The sequence below is a fragment of the Magallana gigas genome, chromosome 2 (genome assembly GCF_963853765.1).
Source record: "Magallana gigas chromosome 2, xbMagGiga1.1, whole genome shotgun sequence".
Classification (NCBI taxonomy): Eukaryota; Metazoa; Mollusca; class Bivalvia; order Ostreida; family Ostreidae; genus Magallana; species Magallana gigas.
The window spans coordinates 4,071,247-4,087,093 of NC_088854.1; the positions used below are offsets into that span (position 1 = coordinate 4,071,247).

Below are 15,847 nucleotides of genomic sequence, written 5' to 3' on the forward strand. Positions count from 1 at the left end.
AGCCCTCTTAACGTAAATAAAAATCCTGGCACACAAGGAACTACAGTCAAACTTCGTTATCTCGATATAGAAGGGACTGTTTAAAAAAGTTCGAGATATCCAAGTATTCAAGGGTATAAAAGTTAAAAAGTCGTTGAAACTTACAAATCTCTTCGACATATCGACTGTATTCGAGATATCATCGAAGTTCAACTGAATAGTAAATAATTTTAACATTGTTCATTAACGTCTTCTTTGTACTTTTAGTAACTTGGTATTACAGTTAAAGTCAATGCCCCTGTCACACCCCACAGATTAAGCTAATGCCTGTCACACCTCTATGACATAGTGATAATGAGCTCAGTTATAAAGTCACTATCTTCTTGGTGTGACATTCTCAAAGTATAATAAACAGTCAAAAAAGATCAAATGTTCAGTGTTTATTTTTTTACAAAATGTCTGCATTAAATGCAGTGTACATTTTAAATGGAGGACTATTACCTCCATAAAGTAATGTAACAACACATAAATAACAAGCAGGTATTGTACAACATGTCATAATCAAGTGTTCATCACATGCAATAAACTAATCACAGACCAACTGTGTTTATAATGTATACATCAAATGTACATAAAACTCTACATTTGCTTGGGTGTCCTTCAACTCTGTTTTCTAGAAAGCAAGAAATAAACAGATATAGGAATGATTTGTGTACAACAGCAAATACTTAACAAAATTCAAGGGGGTCAATGTTTTGTCATTGAATTATTATTAAGATATATTAAAAGATTTTTTCCGGCATCAAAACCAAATGATATGTTACAATTGTATGTCAATTATCCTAAAATAACAACCCTTGATAATTTCAATAAATTTCAAATCCCAAGTACAGCTATAACGTTTAGAGCTAAGTGAATTGGTCAAGGTTAGGTCAAGTACAGGAAGTAAATGGCCAATCCAATAATGTTGACTCTTAAAAAATACTTGTACCTTGTAAACAAAAATTTCATTGAACAATGCAATCTTAAAAGCTTGCTAATATACTATAACTAATATGTAGAAAAAGCTAAAATGGTCATAGTTTGCATCTCTAAACCAAATGGTCACTTCAATCTTAACAAAGTAAGCAATATATTTCTCCCAGCAAACCAGTTCTTTAATGTATCTTAATTGTATTTGTTCAAATCTATCTTAACCGGCTTAGTAAAAAAGTTTAGTTCATAACATATTTCTATAAATTTAGTTTTTATGAATAAGACAGGGTTTAGTAAATCATACAGGACAAACTTTACAATTTTTAATCAACAATTTGTATTAACAGGGTGAATCCTATTATCTTGAGTACCGGTAATGAAATGTAATATGCAACCAAATGATTTCCCTGAAAATTTAGGCCTATGGAAATAAAACATAACATAACATCTACAGCTTATACTGATGCAAATACACAATCATGCAAACGAATCTTTGGACTGGTCAATAGGGAACAGGTTGATCAGTTCTAATGCCAAGGTCAAAGTAAAAAGAATCACAGTGCAGGGCTACATTACTAAAGATTTATGGAAGATTCTGATTAGATTTAAGACTGTCGATTATAAGCTGATGATTACATTGCAGGTAGTTTGTTGTCTATTAAAACTGAGGCATGTGTTAAGTTTGAAGGAAATCAAATGCACAAAATTAAGTATATATATTGCCTACAAACATGCATCTCATGATGTGGCAGAATGTGCTGAATGTTATAACGTCTGTTCCTCCAAAAAATACGGTAATTAAAATGCCGTCTTATAGTGTACAAAATATGGGTAAAAGCCAACAATACAGTACTGAGATTTCTTATTTTATTCGAGTACTTAATTCTGCAATTTCACTGTTTTGTATCAATTTGCGAGACAATAAAATTGTGTGTATCAAACTTTTGCTATACTTGCATGTAGTTCACAACCATCAGAAATTAAAAATTAAAGCCAGATTTCAAAATCTGTGAGGGATGTTTCTCGCAATTTTACTCGGATATTAATTCCTCGTGTTTAATTATAAATCTACAGTAACTATTGTTTAATCCAAGCAAATCTCAAGCTAAATCTCATCTAATTTTGGCAAACTCATGAGAAACTACCAAAAAAGATATCCTAGCAGGTGTTTTTTGAACGGCCATAAGTGGTATCCTTCTCCATTCATAGAAATATTCTCTTTCAATTTATCAAAAGTGCATGATGTAACTCCAATATGATGCATTTAAAATATTCTCAATAGCTTTTTATTCGAAAAATAAAACTAAATATATATTCATGTATGGTGTGAAAAACATACACTATCGAGAATGTTTGGTTAGATTAGATTTGGATCATTAATCCTCTTAATATGAGGAAGTACTTATGAGTTGATAATTTGAGATAAAAATCAGTCAGCATTGATTATTTCATTGAATTGAACATTGATCCAATACTGCATAATATGATAAAAAAATTGGCTTGTTTTTGTACATTTATTTTGATAATGTATTTGTTTTTTTCATTTTGAGGGGTAGTGTAATATCAATTCAACTAATGTGGGGAAAAAATATGAATCCATTTATATTTCCGGCATTTTTAAAACTGTTACAAGAGAACAGGAGAATGTTTATTGAAAATGGTGTATCTAATTATCATTTTACAAGGATCTTGAACAGGGGAAGAAAATATCTATAATAAAAAATGAAATACATATACAATGTATACAATGTACATGCAATTGAAAAAAGTACATACCTAGTATTTATTTATAAACGATAAAGAAGGAAAAAGAAATCTAACCAAAACATTACAAATTATTGGCAGTGTGTGTGTGTGTGTGTTTGGGAGATGAAGGTGGGAGATAGTACATGTACTACATGAATTAATCTGTCCATAAATAAGTACTTCCATGAATATTCACTTGTATTTAGCATCCATTTATCATAAAACAATGAAGAGTAAAATGATAATCAAAATAATCCCTAATAAAACACCAATGGCACACCACTGTCTTTTGTCTGAAATAAAGAAAAAATATATATAAATAGCATTCCACATAAGATACTATACACTGGGAAATATATAACACAAAAAGAGCAGGCTCTTTGAAATGTGTATCATTAAGCATCAATTACATGTAATTACTGTAATACACACAAATGTGTTCATGATATTTATCATCCAGCCTATGTTATATACACAAGAACAGGTTTTTTTTTTTTGGTTCCTACTATGGAGAAATACATGTATAAGGGAATTAACAAAGCATCAATATGAAACCTTCTGACTTGTGTATCATGATAGGAACACGATGTGACTGTTTCAATGACTAGAATGTGTAGAGCATTGTTTATGTCAGTTCTATGACAACCCACCATTGGACATGTGCATCACTTTGGCCATTTTCTTCATGGTGGTGTCCATTCTGGATTCTGTATTGTCCATTTCATGTCCAAATTCATCTAATATGCTAAACAAATTAAAACAAGGATACATCACATATAACTCATTTATGATCAGGAACAATGTGTATTTTTTGTTATATCATTTATACCAAGAAATAAAATGACTGCCTGACTTCCCCTTGGATGTTGTTGAAACAAAGTACACTAATTGGGTTTTAACCAAATCCTATTTGAAGGAAGAACACAATTCACTCCGTCCTTGCTATATGTTGATAAAACTTCCCTACTTCCCTAATGATAATCATATAGTGAGTGATGAAAATATGTACCAGTGTATGTTAAGATCATGCATGCGATAAAAATTGATTCTTAGTGCATTCGTAGAAAGACAAAGATTCTCAATAAATAAATGACAACATGCATGCCTATCTGATTGGATATAAAATATAAGATTACCAGAAATGAATTATATAATAGGCTTAGAAAATATTAATCCTTTGTTATCCTTTCCTTTGGTTATACATATATAATAAAAAGATTTTCTTTATATAGTTATAATGCTAATAAGTATGTGTAATAAAAAATACATTTATAGTACATGTATTTTAAAGGTTATTGGTTTCATGAATGCAACATTGTTATCATGGCATTTAAAGAAAAAGAAAATAAACAGTACCCAGTATTCAAATAGCCACCTTTGAAAAGTTTGAGAATTCAAAGAAGTTTTAGCAATGCAAGTCATCTTAAGAACAATAGAGCTAGAGTAAGACCCACATTTAGCTGTGGTAAGGTCGATAACTTCACAAGCTTTCAATAACTGCTGAAAGAAGCATATATCCTAGCTAACAGTAGTCTCACAAAAGAGCCACCCAACATAGAAAGAGATGGTATACTTTTTAAACCTGAAATTATTACATGATTATTGTATACAAACTGAACAGAGTGGTTTTTAAGTTGTAAAATTGTTAAAAACGTAAATTTTAGAAGCAAAGCCTCTCTCGATGAATAAATAAAAAAGAACATTTTGATTTGTGACAAAACATGACCTAACAATGTGATACCATTGGCAAAAGGTATGACTTATAGCATTTCTTTGGTCGATCATACAGCCAGGCTGATACATGACTGAATATTACTTCTGTCGTCTCAACTCTAATATCAGAAGTTTAATTCCAGGAAACCATAAAGAACCATGGGCCTTTGTACTTTATATAATTGGTATATAAAACATGTTTATTTTTTTTTTTACAGAAAGACAAAACAGTTAAGTATCATACATGCATAAGATGAAAATGATTGTAAAACGACAGTTATTAAGTGGGTTATTTACCAATAATATAGCATTAATATGACTTTCCCCCTTGATAAGTGTAAGCCTTTGTAATTTTTTTCCCTTAATTAAGAGGCCCATGGGCCACATCACTAACATGAGCAAAATAGCCATAACTTATCAAATCAGCATTACAGTATCAAATTCAAATTAATCTTGACAACAAAGTAAGTAGATCTTGCTCAAATATAAAAAAAAAATGCTGATTTTTTTCACACATTTTTATGGTAAATACCAAGCCCCTTCTGTTGTTTCAGTATATGTAAGAAGGTTTTCCTCTATTCCTATATAGAAATCACCCTCACCCCTCATTTTTCTGTAGGGAATCATTGTTTGATCAAGCTTTATTCTGCACAACCTGTGCTTTCACAAAAGTTTCTGCTTTTTGGACTGAATGCTTTTCCAGAAGATTTTTAAAGATTTTTCTCTTTATCTTCCTATGTAAAAAATTCACTCATTCCCTCTCCCCTCCTCAAATGTGGCCCCATCATACCCATGATTTGAACAGACTTGAATCAACACTATCTGAGGATGCTTCCACACAATTTTAAGCTTTTCTGGCCAAATGAGTTTGAGAAGATTTCTAAAAGATTTTCTCAATATCTTTCTACGTACAACATGATCCCCAAGTCCCTTCCTTTGGGACTATGAACAAACTTAAATCTACACTACCTGAGGATGCTTCCCCACAATTTTTAGCTTAGCTGGCCTAAAAGTTTTAGGAAGATTTTTAAAGATTTTCTCTATATATTCTTAGGTAAAAATTCATCCCCCACTTTGGCCCCACCCTACCCCCATGGACCATGATTTCAATAAAGTTTAATCCACACTACCTGGGGATGCTTCCATACAAATTTAAGCTTTTCTGGTCTAATAGTGTTTGAGAAGGTTATTGAAAAACTGTTTTGATAATTATAAATCATCTCCACTTTAAAGAGGGTGTGGCCTTTCATTGGAACAAACATGAATCCCCTTTACCCAGTGATGTTTTGTTTTAAGTTTGGTTGAAATCTGCCCAGTGGTTCTAGAGAAGAGGATGAGAATGTGAAAAGTTTACTACAATGACAACAGTGACGAGAACAGACAACAGACAAATCTTGATCAGAAAAGCTCACTTGAGCCTTTGGCTCAGGTGAGCTATTAAAAATGTAATTAGTTAACTGCCTATTTTTATGCAAAATAAATTAATCTTTTATCATACATGTAGGTGGTTTCACAACATATCTTGTGTTTTTGCAAAGTGCCACTTTTAATAATTTTAATAATTATGCAAAAGTTACATAATGTATCATAGGTGTTATGCATGTAATATGTGCAATTGTTTTGCTTTTAGTCTCAAATAATTAATTATTTTTCACCTAAGTAAATATGATCGAATGGGCTTTTGTATCATATGATAATCAAAGAAAGATTTATTTTGATTAACAAGTGCTGATGCACAAAAAACCAAAAACAAGCCTATCAACATTTTAAAGAAGTGTAGAAACAAAAACCATCCATTATTGTGCTACATGTATAATGCAGGTAAACACATTATTTTTCTTGTATTGGTCGATCAGATTTATGAGAATGAGGACACTCACAGATTCTGTTCCTCCAGCTCGTTGCCGATTTGGTGGCTCATGTTTTTGAGGACACCTACACTGGATCCTATCATATCCAGCTGGTCATCCTGGGATCTGATAATCATCTACAAATCAGACAACATGCAGTCTTGAGAGCCCATCTCTTCTGAATAAATTGATATTGTCAGTAAATGCAATTCAACATTAAAAAATCATTTTATTTCATGGATAAAGTTTTTAGATTGTGAGAAAAAATATTTACTATTCTAAACTTTAATGTTATTAAACACATCATAATTTGGAAGAAAGTGAATAACATTCAAAATGGCACACAGATTCTTTGTTATTACTCTTAAGTCTTTAGAAATTAAATAACAATATACAAATTATGCTAGCATGTAACATTGATGAGCTTTGACTGTCAGATATGTGTAGATTTTTATTACATGTACTACCAAACCTGACACAAGAATCATGAGAACCATATGCTGTAATTCCATATTAGTTATCTTGTAACCACAGAGTTACACTACAGTAACCATATCAGTTATCTTGTAAACACATAGTTACACTACAGTAACCATATCATTGCTTATCTAGTAACTACATAGGTACATTATGACAACTGTGCCATATCTTATCTTGTAACCACAAGTACTAGTGAATGGAACCAATTTCACTATTGATAATCAAATTGAATTGACAGCACACATTCAATTATAAAATCGAGAATGTAAACTTTCAAATTTTAAAACTTCATCCTGAGTAAAAGATATTGGCATAAATAAAAACATCTTTTTTATTTAGAATTCATAGTTCACAAGATTTATTGAATGAACTTTTCTTTAAACAAATTTAATACATATATACTACAGTCATATTCTAGATACTGCTACATAAAAAATTATCTGTCAAGTGACTGGATAAATTTTTTATTTTAATCAGAAACATCAGTGCTGCAAATAGACAATGTATAAAGTGGTTCCCACACGAGCGTGTTGCATCCACTTTATGTCACGAGAAACTGATTTAAGCAACCTTGAACTCATTGAAACAATTGAAGATGCAAATTCTTGGCTTGAAGCCAGAAACTTATTGATCATGTCAGATTTGTGGATTGAATACATGGGAATCTTGTCATAAATTAAATCTAGAGTTATATTTTAACTGAGTCAGGAAAACTGAATGAAGAGGAAAACATAAAAAAATCAAAGTACGAAGAACTGACGGGAGTTGATTTTGTCGATGTTTATTTATTTTACAATCAATGATATGTTATTTTGCATGACAAGTACATGTAGTTTCTAATTTGAATTACGCAAATTTTTATAATTTGAATTTTTGGACTTTTTCGACAAAAATGTCGAGAAACCCACATATGAATCATGTTATATAATATTTAAAGATAAAATTAATTCAATCAAATTATGTATCAGTAATAGAAATATTTCTCGAAAATTGTATGGATCCAAGCAATATTGAACTCTAGTCTCGTTCAACCAAACGCTCGGCTGACACCGTAAATCTCCGACAAGGATTTATGGAGACAACCGAGCGTCGAGTTGAACGAGACTATATTAAACTCAAACGTAGGAATACATACGACTATAAAAAATATCTAAATTGTTTGTACCATTTAAAATCTGACTATTTTCAAGGTATTTATAAATAAGATTCCTTGAAAAACAATGCTTTAGCATACATTACATCGAATTTATCAATTATTTTCAAGAACTAAGTCTTGTCAGCAGCGATGATTTGTGCTGAGATCCAAACACTGTTTCACTTTCGGTTTGTCTGAGTAACTGCATAGGAGAGTTGATTAAAATCAACTCCCAAAAATGAATATGACAATAGATTTGGACGAAAAGTCTAGAGCTACCATTAAGATTTTGAACAATTACCAACAGATAGTGTTAATGAAAACACAATGCAAATATTGGGCGGGATCCGCCTGATCAACTGTTGTTTTGTCCATCATTATTTTCACATGGAGAAGAAAAAAGTTTAAATCGTTCGACTTAACAAAATATTTCCAGAATTTTAGTGACTATTGATAAAATTTACTATTGATTGTTGCCAAACTGCTGCCTTCAGCGATGATTTTTTTCGATAGTCAGTGACTATTGTAACAACACTACACATTACTGTAACTACTACATCATATCTTATCTTGTAACCACATTGTTACAGTTCATTATTGTAGCCTCATTGGTATATCACAGTAACTCTATCATTACTTATCTTGTTACCACACTGTACATTACGGTAACTGTCATTTCTAATCAGACAGGTAAGTTTGGTACATAATGGTAATTATATCATCACTTATAAAACCCTGTTACCTGCTGCTGTTGGCTGGTATCGTCCAAGTATCTCTGGTTGGATCGTTCCATCTCTTGGTCTAGTCTTGTATATTTATCATACTGTTTATTTTGTCCATGCAGGAGAGCCTATGGAAGAGAGATAAACCTAACTGTTTACTGTTCTTTCTGTTGTGCATGGAAGAGAGATAAACCTGACTGTTTACTGTTCTTTCTGTTGTGCATGGAAGAGAGATATTAAAACCTGACTGTTTACTGTTCTTTCTATTGTGCATGGAAGAGAGATATTAAAACCTGACTGTTTACTGTTCTTTCTGTTGTGTATGGAAGAGAGATAACCCTGACTGTTTACTGTTCTTTCTATTGTTCATGGAAGAGAGATAACCCTGACTGTTTACTGTTCTTTCTGTTGTGTATGGAAGAGAGATAACCCTGACTGTTTACTGTTCTTTCTATTGTGCATGGCAGAGAGATAACCCTGACTGTTTACTGTTCTTTCTGTTGTGCATGGAAGAGAGATAAACCTGACTGTTTACTGTTCTTTCTGTTGTGCATGGAAGAGAGATAAACCTGACTGTTTACTGTTCTTTCTGTTGTGCATGGAAGAGAGATAAACCTGACTGTTTACTGTTCTTTCTGTTGTGCATGGAAGAGAGATATTAAAACCTGACTGTTTACTGTTCTTTCTGTTGTGTATGGAAGAGAGATAAACCTAACTGTTTACTGTTCTTTCTATTGTGCATGGCAGAGAGATAACCCTGACTGTTTACTGTTCTTTCTGTTGTGCATGGAAGAGAGATATTAAAACCTGACTGTTTACTGTTCTTTCTGTTGTGCATGGAAGAGAGATAAACCTGACTGTTTACTGTTCTTTCTGTTGTGCATGGAAGAGAGATAACCCTGACTGTTTACTGTTCTTTCTGTTGTGCATGGAAGAGAGATATTAAAACCTGACTGTTTACTGTTCTTTCTGTTGTGCATGGAAGAGAGATATTAAAACCTGACTGTTTACTGTTCTTTCTGTTGTGCATGGAAGAGAAATAAACCTGACTGTTTACTGTTCTTTCTGTTGTGCATGGAAGAGAGATAACCCTGACTGTTTACTGTTCTTTCTGTTGTGCATGGAAGAGAGATATTAAAACCTGACTGTTTACTGTTCTTTCTGTTGTGCATGGAAGAGAGATAAACCTGACTGTTTACTGTTCTTTCTGTTGTGCATGGAAGAGAGATATTAAAACCTGACTGTTTACTGTTCTTTCTGTTGTGCATGGAAGAGAGATAACCCTGACTGTTTACTGTTCTTTCTGTTGTGCATGGAACAGAGATAAACCTGACTGTTTACTGTTCTTTCTGTTGTGCATGGAAGAGAGATATTAAAACCTGACTGTTTACTGTTCTTTCTGTTGTGTATGGAAGAGAGATAACCCTGACTGTTTACTGTTCTTTCTGTTGTGCATGGAAGAGAAATAAACCTGACTGTTTACTGTTCTTTCTGTTGTGCATGGAAGAGAGATAAACCTGACTGTTTACTGTTCTTTCTATTGTTCATGGAAGAGAGATAAACCTGACTGTTTACTGTTCTTTCTGTTGTGCATGGAAGAGAGATAACCCTGACTGTTTACTGTTCTTTCTGTTGTGCATGGAAGAGAGATAACCCTGACTGTTTACTGTTCTTTCTGTTGTGCATGGAAGAGAGATATTAAAACCTGACTGTTTACTGTTCTTTCTGTTGTGCACGAAAGAGAAATAAACCTGACTGTTTACTGTTCTTTCTGTTGTGCATGGAAGAGAGATATTAAAACCTGACTGTTTACTGTTCTTTCTGTTGTGCATGGAAGAGAGATAACCCTGACTGTTTACTGTTCTCTCTGTTGTGCATGGAAGAGAGATAAACCTGATTGTTTACTGTTCTTTCTGTTGTGCATGGAAGAGAGATAAACCTAACTGTTTACTGTTCTTTCTGTTGTGCATGGAAGAGAGATAAACCTGACTGTTTACTGTTCTTTCTGTTGTGCATGGAAGAGAGATAAACCTAACTGTTTACTGTTCTTTCTGTTGTGCATGGAAGAGAGATAAACCTGACTGTTTACTGTTCTTTCTGTTGTGCATGGAAGAGAGATAAACCTGATTGTTTACTGTTCTTTCTGTTGTGCATGGAAGAGAGATAAACCTAACTGTTTACTGTTCTTTCTGTTGTGCATGGAAGAGAGATAAACCTGACTGTTTACTGTTCTTTCTATTGTGCATGGAAGAGAGATATTAAAACCTGACTGTTTACTGTTCTTTCTGTTGTGCATGGAAGAGAGATAACCCTGACTGTTTACTGTTCTTTCTGTTGTGCATGGAAGAGAGATAAACCTGACTGTTTACTGTTCTTTCTGTTGTGCATGGAAGAGAGATATTAAAACCTGACTGTTTACTGTTCTTTCTGTTGTGCATGGAAGAGAGATAACCCTGACTGTTTACTGTTCTCTCTGTTGTGCATGGAAGAGAGATAAACCTGATTGTTTACTGTTCTTTCTATTGTGCATGGAAGAGAGATAAACCTGACTGTTTACTGTTCTTTCTATTGTTCATGGAAGAGAGATAAACCTGACTGTTGTGCATGGAAGAGAGATATTAAAACCTGACTGTTTACTGTTCTTTCTGTTGTTCTGTTGTGCATGGAAGAGAGATAACCCTGACTGTTTACTGTTCTTTCTGTTGTGCATGGAAGAGAGATAAACCTGACTGTTTACTGTTCTTTCTGTTGTGCATGGAAGAGAGATAAACCTAACTGTTTACTGTTCTTTCTGTTGTGCATGGAAGAGAGATAAACCTGACTGTTTACTGTTCTTTCTGTTGTGCATGGAAGAGAGATATTAAAACCTGACTGTTTACTGTTCTTTCTGTTGTGCATGGAAGAGAGATAACCCTGACTGTTTACTGTTCTTTCTGTTGTGCATGGAACAGAGATAAACCTGACTGTTTACTGTTCTTTCTATTGTGCATGGAAGAGAAATAAACCTGACTGTTTACTGTTCTTTCTGTTGTGCATGGAAGAGAGATAAACCTGACTGTTTACTGTTCTTTCTATTGTTCATGGAAGAGAGATAACCCTGACTGTTTACTGTTCTCTCTGTTGTGCATGGAAGAGAGATAAACCTGATTGTTTACTGTTCTTTCTGTTGTGCATGGAAGAGAGATAAACCTGACTGTTTACTGTTCTTTCTATTGTTCATGGAAGAGAGATAACCCTGACTGTTTACTGTTCTCTCTGTTGTGCATGGAAGAGAGATAAACCTGATTGTTTACTGTTCTTTCTGTTGTGCATGGAAGAGAGATAAACCTAACTGTTTACTGTTCTTTCTGTTGTGCATGGAAGAGAGATAAACCTGACTGTTTACTGTTCTTTCTGTTGTGCATGGAAGAGAGATAAACCTAACTGTTTACTGTTCTTTCTGTTGTGCATGGAAGAGAGATAAACCTGACTGTTTACTGTTCTTTCTGTTGTGCATGGAAGAGAGATAAACCTGACTGTTTACTGTTCTTTCTATTGTGCATGGAAGAGAGATATTAAAACCTGACTGTTTACTGTTCTTTCTGTTGTGCATGGAAGAGAGATAACCCTGACTGTTTACTGTTCTTTCTGTTGTGCATGGAAGAGAGATAAACCTGACTGTTTACTGTTCTTTCTGTTGTGCATGGAAGAGAGATATTAAAACCTGACTGTTTACTGTTCTTTCTGTTGTGCACGGAAGAGAGATAAACCTGACTGTTTACTGTTCTTTCTGTTGTGCATGGAAGAGAGATATTAAAACCTGACTGTTTACTGTTCTTTCTGTTGTGCATGGAAGAGAGATAACCCTGACTGTTTACTGTTCTCTCTGTTGTGCATGGAAGAGAGATAAACCTGATTGTTTACTGTTCTTTCTATTGTGCATGGAAGAGAGATAAACCTGACTGTTTACTGTTCTTTCTATTGTTCATGGAAGAGAGATAAACCTAACTGTTTACTGTTCTTTCTATTGTGCATGGAAGAGAGATATTAAAACCTGACTGTTTACTGTTCTTTCTGTTGTGCATGGAAGAGAGATAAACCTGACTGTTTACTGTTCTTTCTGTTGTGCATGGAAGAGAGATAAACCTGACTGTTTACTGTTCTTTCTATTGTGCATGGAAGAGAGATAAACCTAACTGTTTACTGTTCTTTCTGTTGTGCATGGAAGAGAGATATTAAAACCTGACTGTTTACTGTTCTTTCTATTGTTCATGGAAGAGAGATAACCCTGACTGTTTACTGTTCTTTCTGTTGTGCATGGAAGAGAGATAACCCTGACTGTTTACTGTTCTTTCTATTGTGCATGGAAGAGAGATATTAAAACCTGACTGTTTACTGTTCTTTCTGTTGTGCATGGAAGAGAGATAAACCTGATTGTTTACTGTTCTTTCTGTTGTGCATGGAAGAGAGATAAACCTAACTGTTTACTGTTCTCTCTGTTGTGCATGGAAGAGAGATAAACCTGATTGTTTACTGTTCTTTCTGTTGTGCATGGAAGAGAGATAACCCTGACTGTTTACTGTTCTTTCTGTTGTGCATGGAAGAGAGATAACCCTGACTGTTTACTGTTCTTTCTATTGTGCATGGAAGAGAGATATTAAAACCTGACTGTTTACTGTTCTTTCTGTTGTGCATGGAAGAGAGATAAACCTGACTGTTTACTGTTCTTTCTGTTGTGCATGGAAGAGAGATAACCCTGACTGTTTACTGTTCTCTCTGTTGTGCATGGAAGAGAGATAAACCTGATTGTTTACTGTTCTTTCTATTGTGCATGGAAGAGAGATAAACCTGACTGTTTACAGTTATTTCTATTGTTCATGGAAGAGAGATAAACCTGACTGTTTACTGTTCTTTCTATTGTTCATGGAAGAGAGATAAACCTGACTGTTGTGCATGGAAGAGAGATATTAAAACCTGACTGTTTACTGTTCTTTCTGTTGTTCTGTTGTGCATGGAAGAGAGATAACCCTGACTGTTTACTGTTCTTTCTGTTGTGCATGGAAGAGAGATAAACCTGACTGTTTACTGTTCTTTCTATTGTGCATGGAAGAGAGATTAACCTGACTGTTTACTGTTCTTTCTGTTGTGCAGGACCTCATAGATTGAGACATGAGGATGAGATTGTTGATTTTTATAGATTACTCCAGTACTTCCATAACTCATCAAGTTCTAATTAGAATTGATTTCATGATGGAAGAATGATATATAATGGAGTACCTGGCGCACGTCCCCGTCATCCTTTCCTTTGGCTTGTGGACTGGCTAAATCATCTTTCATTCTCTGTAATATTCAATTATATAAATTAAAACTCCTTTTAAGATTTAAAGAATTCAAGATTATACCTATGTGTTGCATGAATGGACATTTTGTATCAATGAATAATCATAAAGTTGAAAAATAAACATATCAAAGAGGTTATTTATTTCACTGTACATTTTGTTTTATGAATGATTAACGTAAAATTTGTGTTCAGTACATGCATTTGTAAAAAGGTAAAAAAATCTTAGCTGCAAATGAACATTTATTTCAATGAAATACACAAATTTTGTAGAATACAGTAAGTTGTGTGTACATAAAAGTAAGAATGCAACTAACCCTGACAGTGGCTTTACTTCTGTCAATAAATGCCCTCCTCTCTTGAAGCTCATTCTGATCGATTTTGAACTTTCTTGGGTTTTTTTCTACAATTCGTAAGTTAGTCAAGGCAAAATAACAGTCAGCAAATGTACCCATCAATGGGGTCATTTTACTCAAATCAGTAATTCATAATTCTATCTTACATGCAAACAGCAATGTATACCCGCTTCTCTGTTTTTATGACAAATGCTCAGAGAATCATTTTCATTAATCAAAAGTTGTTGGTTTAAGTCTATATAAATTATTTTGACATATTTACTTGGTACCCCCCCCCCCCCAAAAAAAAAATTACTCATTCCACTTATTATAATTATTTCCGCTCAACTTTTCTGCAAAATGAATTAAAATATGAAAGGAAATCAATTCAATAGGTAAATGGAAAAAATCAAGTAAAATGATGTTTTTCAATAGTTCTCAGAAATTTTCAGCAGTTTTCTACATTAAACAAAGACCACTTATATGAATTATGATTGGGTGACTGTTTGACAGCCTTGTTGTGAGAGGATATCAACTGTCTCCTCCAGGTCCTCCAGGTCCCACTCAATGCTCCTCAGACTGTTCCTCAGTTCACTGGTTGTCCACTCCAGTTCCTCCTTGGACACCGACTTGGGATTAATAACCAACTCTGACCATCTGTCATGTAGGTTTTGAGAGGTCTGGATGGCCTTTTGTACTTCTCTGAGATTTAAAATGAGAAAATTATCAAATATCGTGTGTACATAACTAGCTTTGCATGTCATACATGTATTTTCACAAGGAAAAATTGTAGTACTTGAACAACATTTAAATTTTGTAGATTGTATGAGTCAGCCATTTAATAATATAGAGTAGCCTGAAATTGATTATTATTTTGTTTCATTGTAATTAAATCAGTGTTAATGTTGTTTGCAACTCAAAATCTTCCTAAACTACATACTTTTAGTTTTCTCCCTCTACTTATCATTCTAGGTTTCAGATATTGTTCAAAAGTGTAAGATCAAATTATCAAGCAAATGATACCTCAAAATCATTGAGACTATTAAGGTGTAACTAATAACCGGTTGCTGCCATATGTTTGAATTTAACCAAAATAAAATGATAAGACTTGATGACCAATGACAGCTTTAACATAAAAAAACCCTGATGGCAACCAAATGCTATCAGACCCGGCAGAGGTATTTATAAAGACCAAGAGTAAAAGCACAACACTCAATGATTTTGCCAACAATTTTGATCAAAATATGAAGGAAAACATCATCAATGTAAGGATATCATTTTAAACACTTACTCTTTTACAACGAAAAAGGGGTCTTCTATCGACATCTTTCTCTATAATTGAGAATATTCTCTAAAACATTCCAATGCTGTAAAATTAATCGATCAGCTCAAACCGGATTAATAGCTCGGTATGAATAGGGTTTACACACGAAGCGTAATGAAGGTAATAATTTTCCGGAATAGTATTATTTAAAATATATATATATATATAAACATTATTGCGATTAACTAATGTATGATCAACATTTATTAATAAATTAATACTCTTTAAAGATATTATATACATTTATTTTCCAAAATAATTCTGGACTGAT

General features: G+C 33.5%; 1 protein-coding gene across 1 annotated transcript; it reads right to left on the reverse strand.

Moving 5' to 3' along the window:
• Positions 1–404: 404 nt before the first annotated feature.
• On the reverse strand, positions 405–15,670 carry LOC105330833 (syntaxin-6-like). Its single transcript, XM_034447088.2, has 8 exons — positions 15,544–15,670; positions 14,785–14,954; positions 14,235–14,329; positions 13,857–13,919; positions 8,621–8,728; positions 6,294–6,400; positions 3,351–3,445; positions 405–2,993 (listed from the first exon to the last, which is right to left on the reverse strand). The coding sequence occupies exons 1-8, from the start codon at positions 15,576–15,578 to the stop codon at positions 2,917–2,919; spliced, it is 750 nt and encodes a 249-aa protein (XP_034302979.2). The 5' UTR covers positions 15,579–15,670; the 3' UTR covers positions 405–2,916.
• Between the last annotated feature and the right edge of the window lie 177 nt (positions 15,671–15,847).

What these genes read in the sequence shown, in the direction of transcription:
- LOC105330833 (XM_034447088.2), bottom strand. Translation starts at nt 15,578, where the DNA reads ATGTCGATAGAAGACCCCTTTTTCGTTGTAAAAGA. An exon ending in ATGACGGGGACGTGCGCCAG is followed by an intron (nt 8,729 to 13,856) that starts GTACTCCATTAT and finishes TCTCTTCCATAG; the next exon opens with GCTCTCCTGCATGGACAAAA. An exon ending in GAGCTGGAGGAACAGAATCT is followed by an intron (nt 3,446 to 6,293) that starts GTGAGTGTCCTC and finishes TAATTTGTTTAG; the next exon opens with CATATTAGATGAATTTGGAC.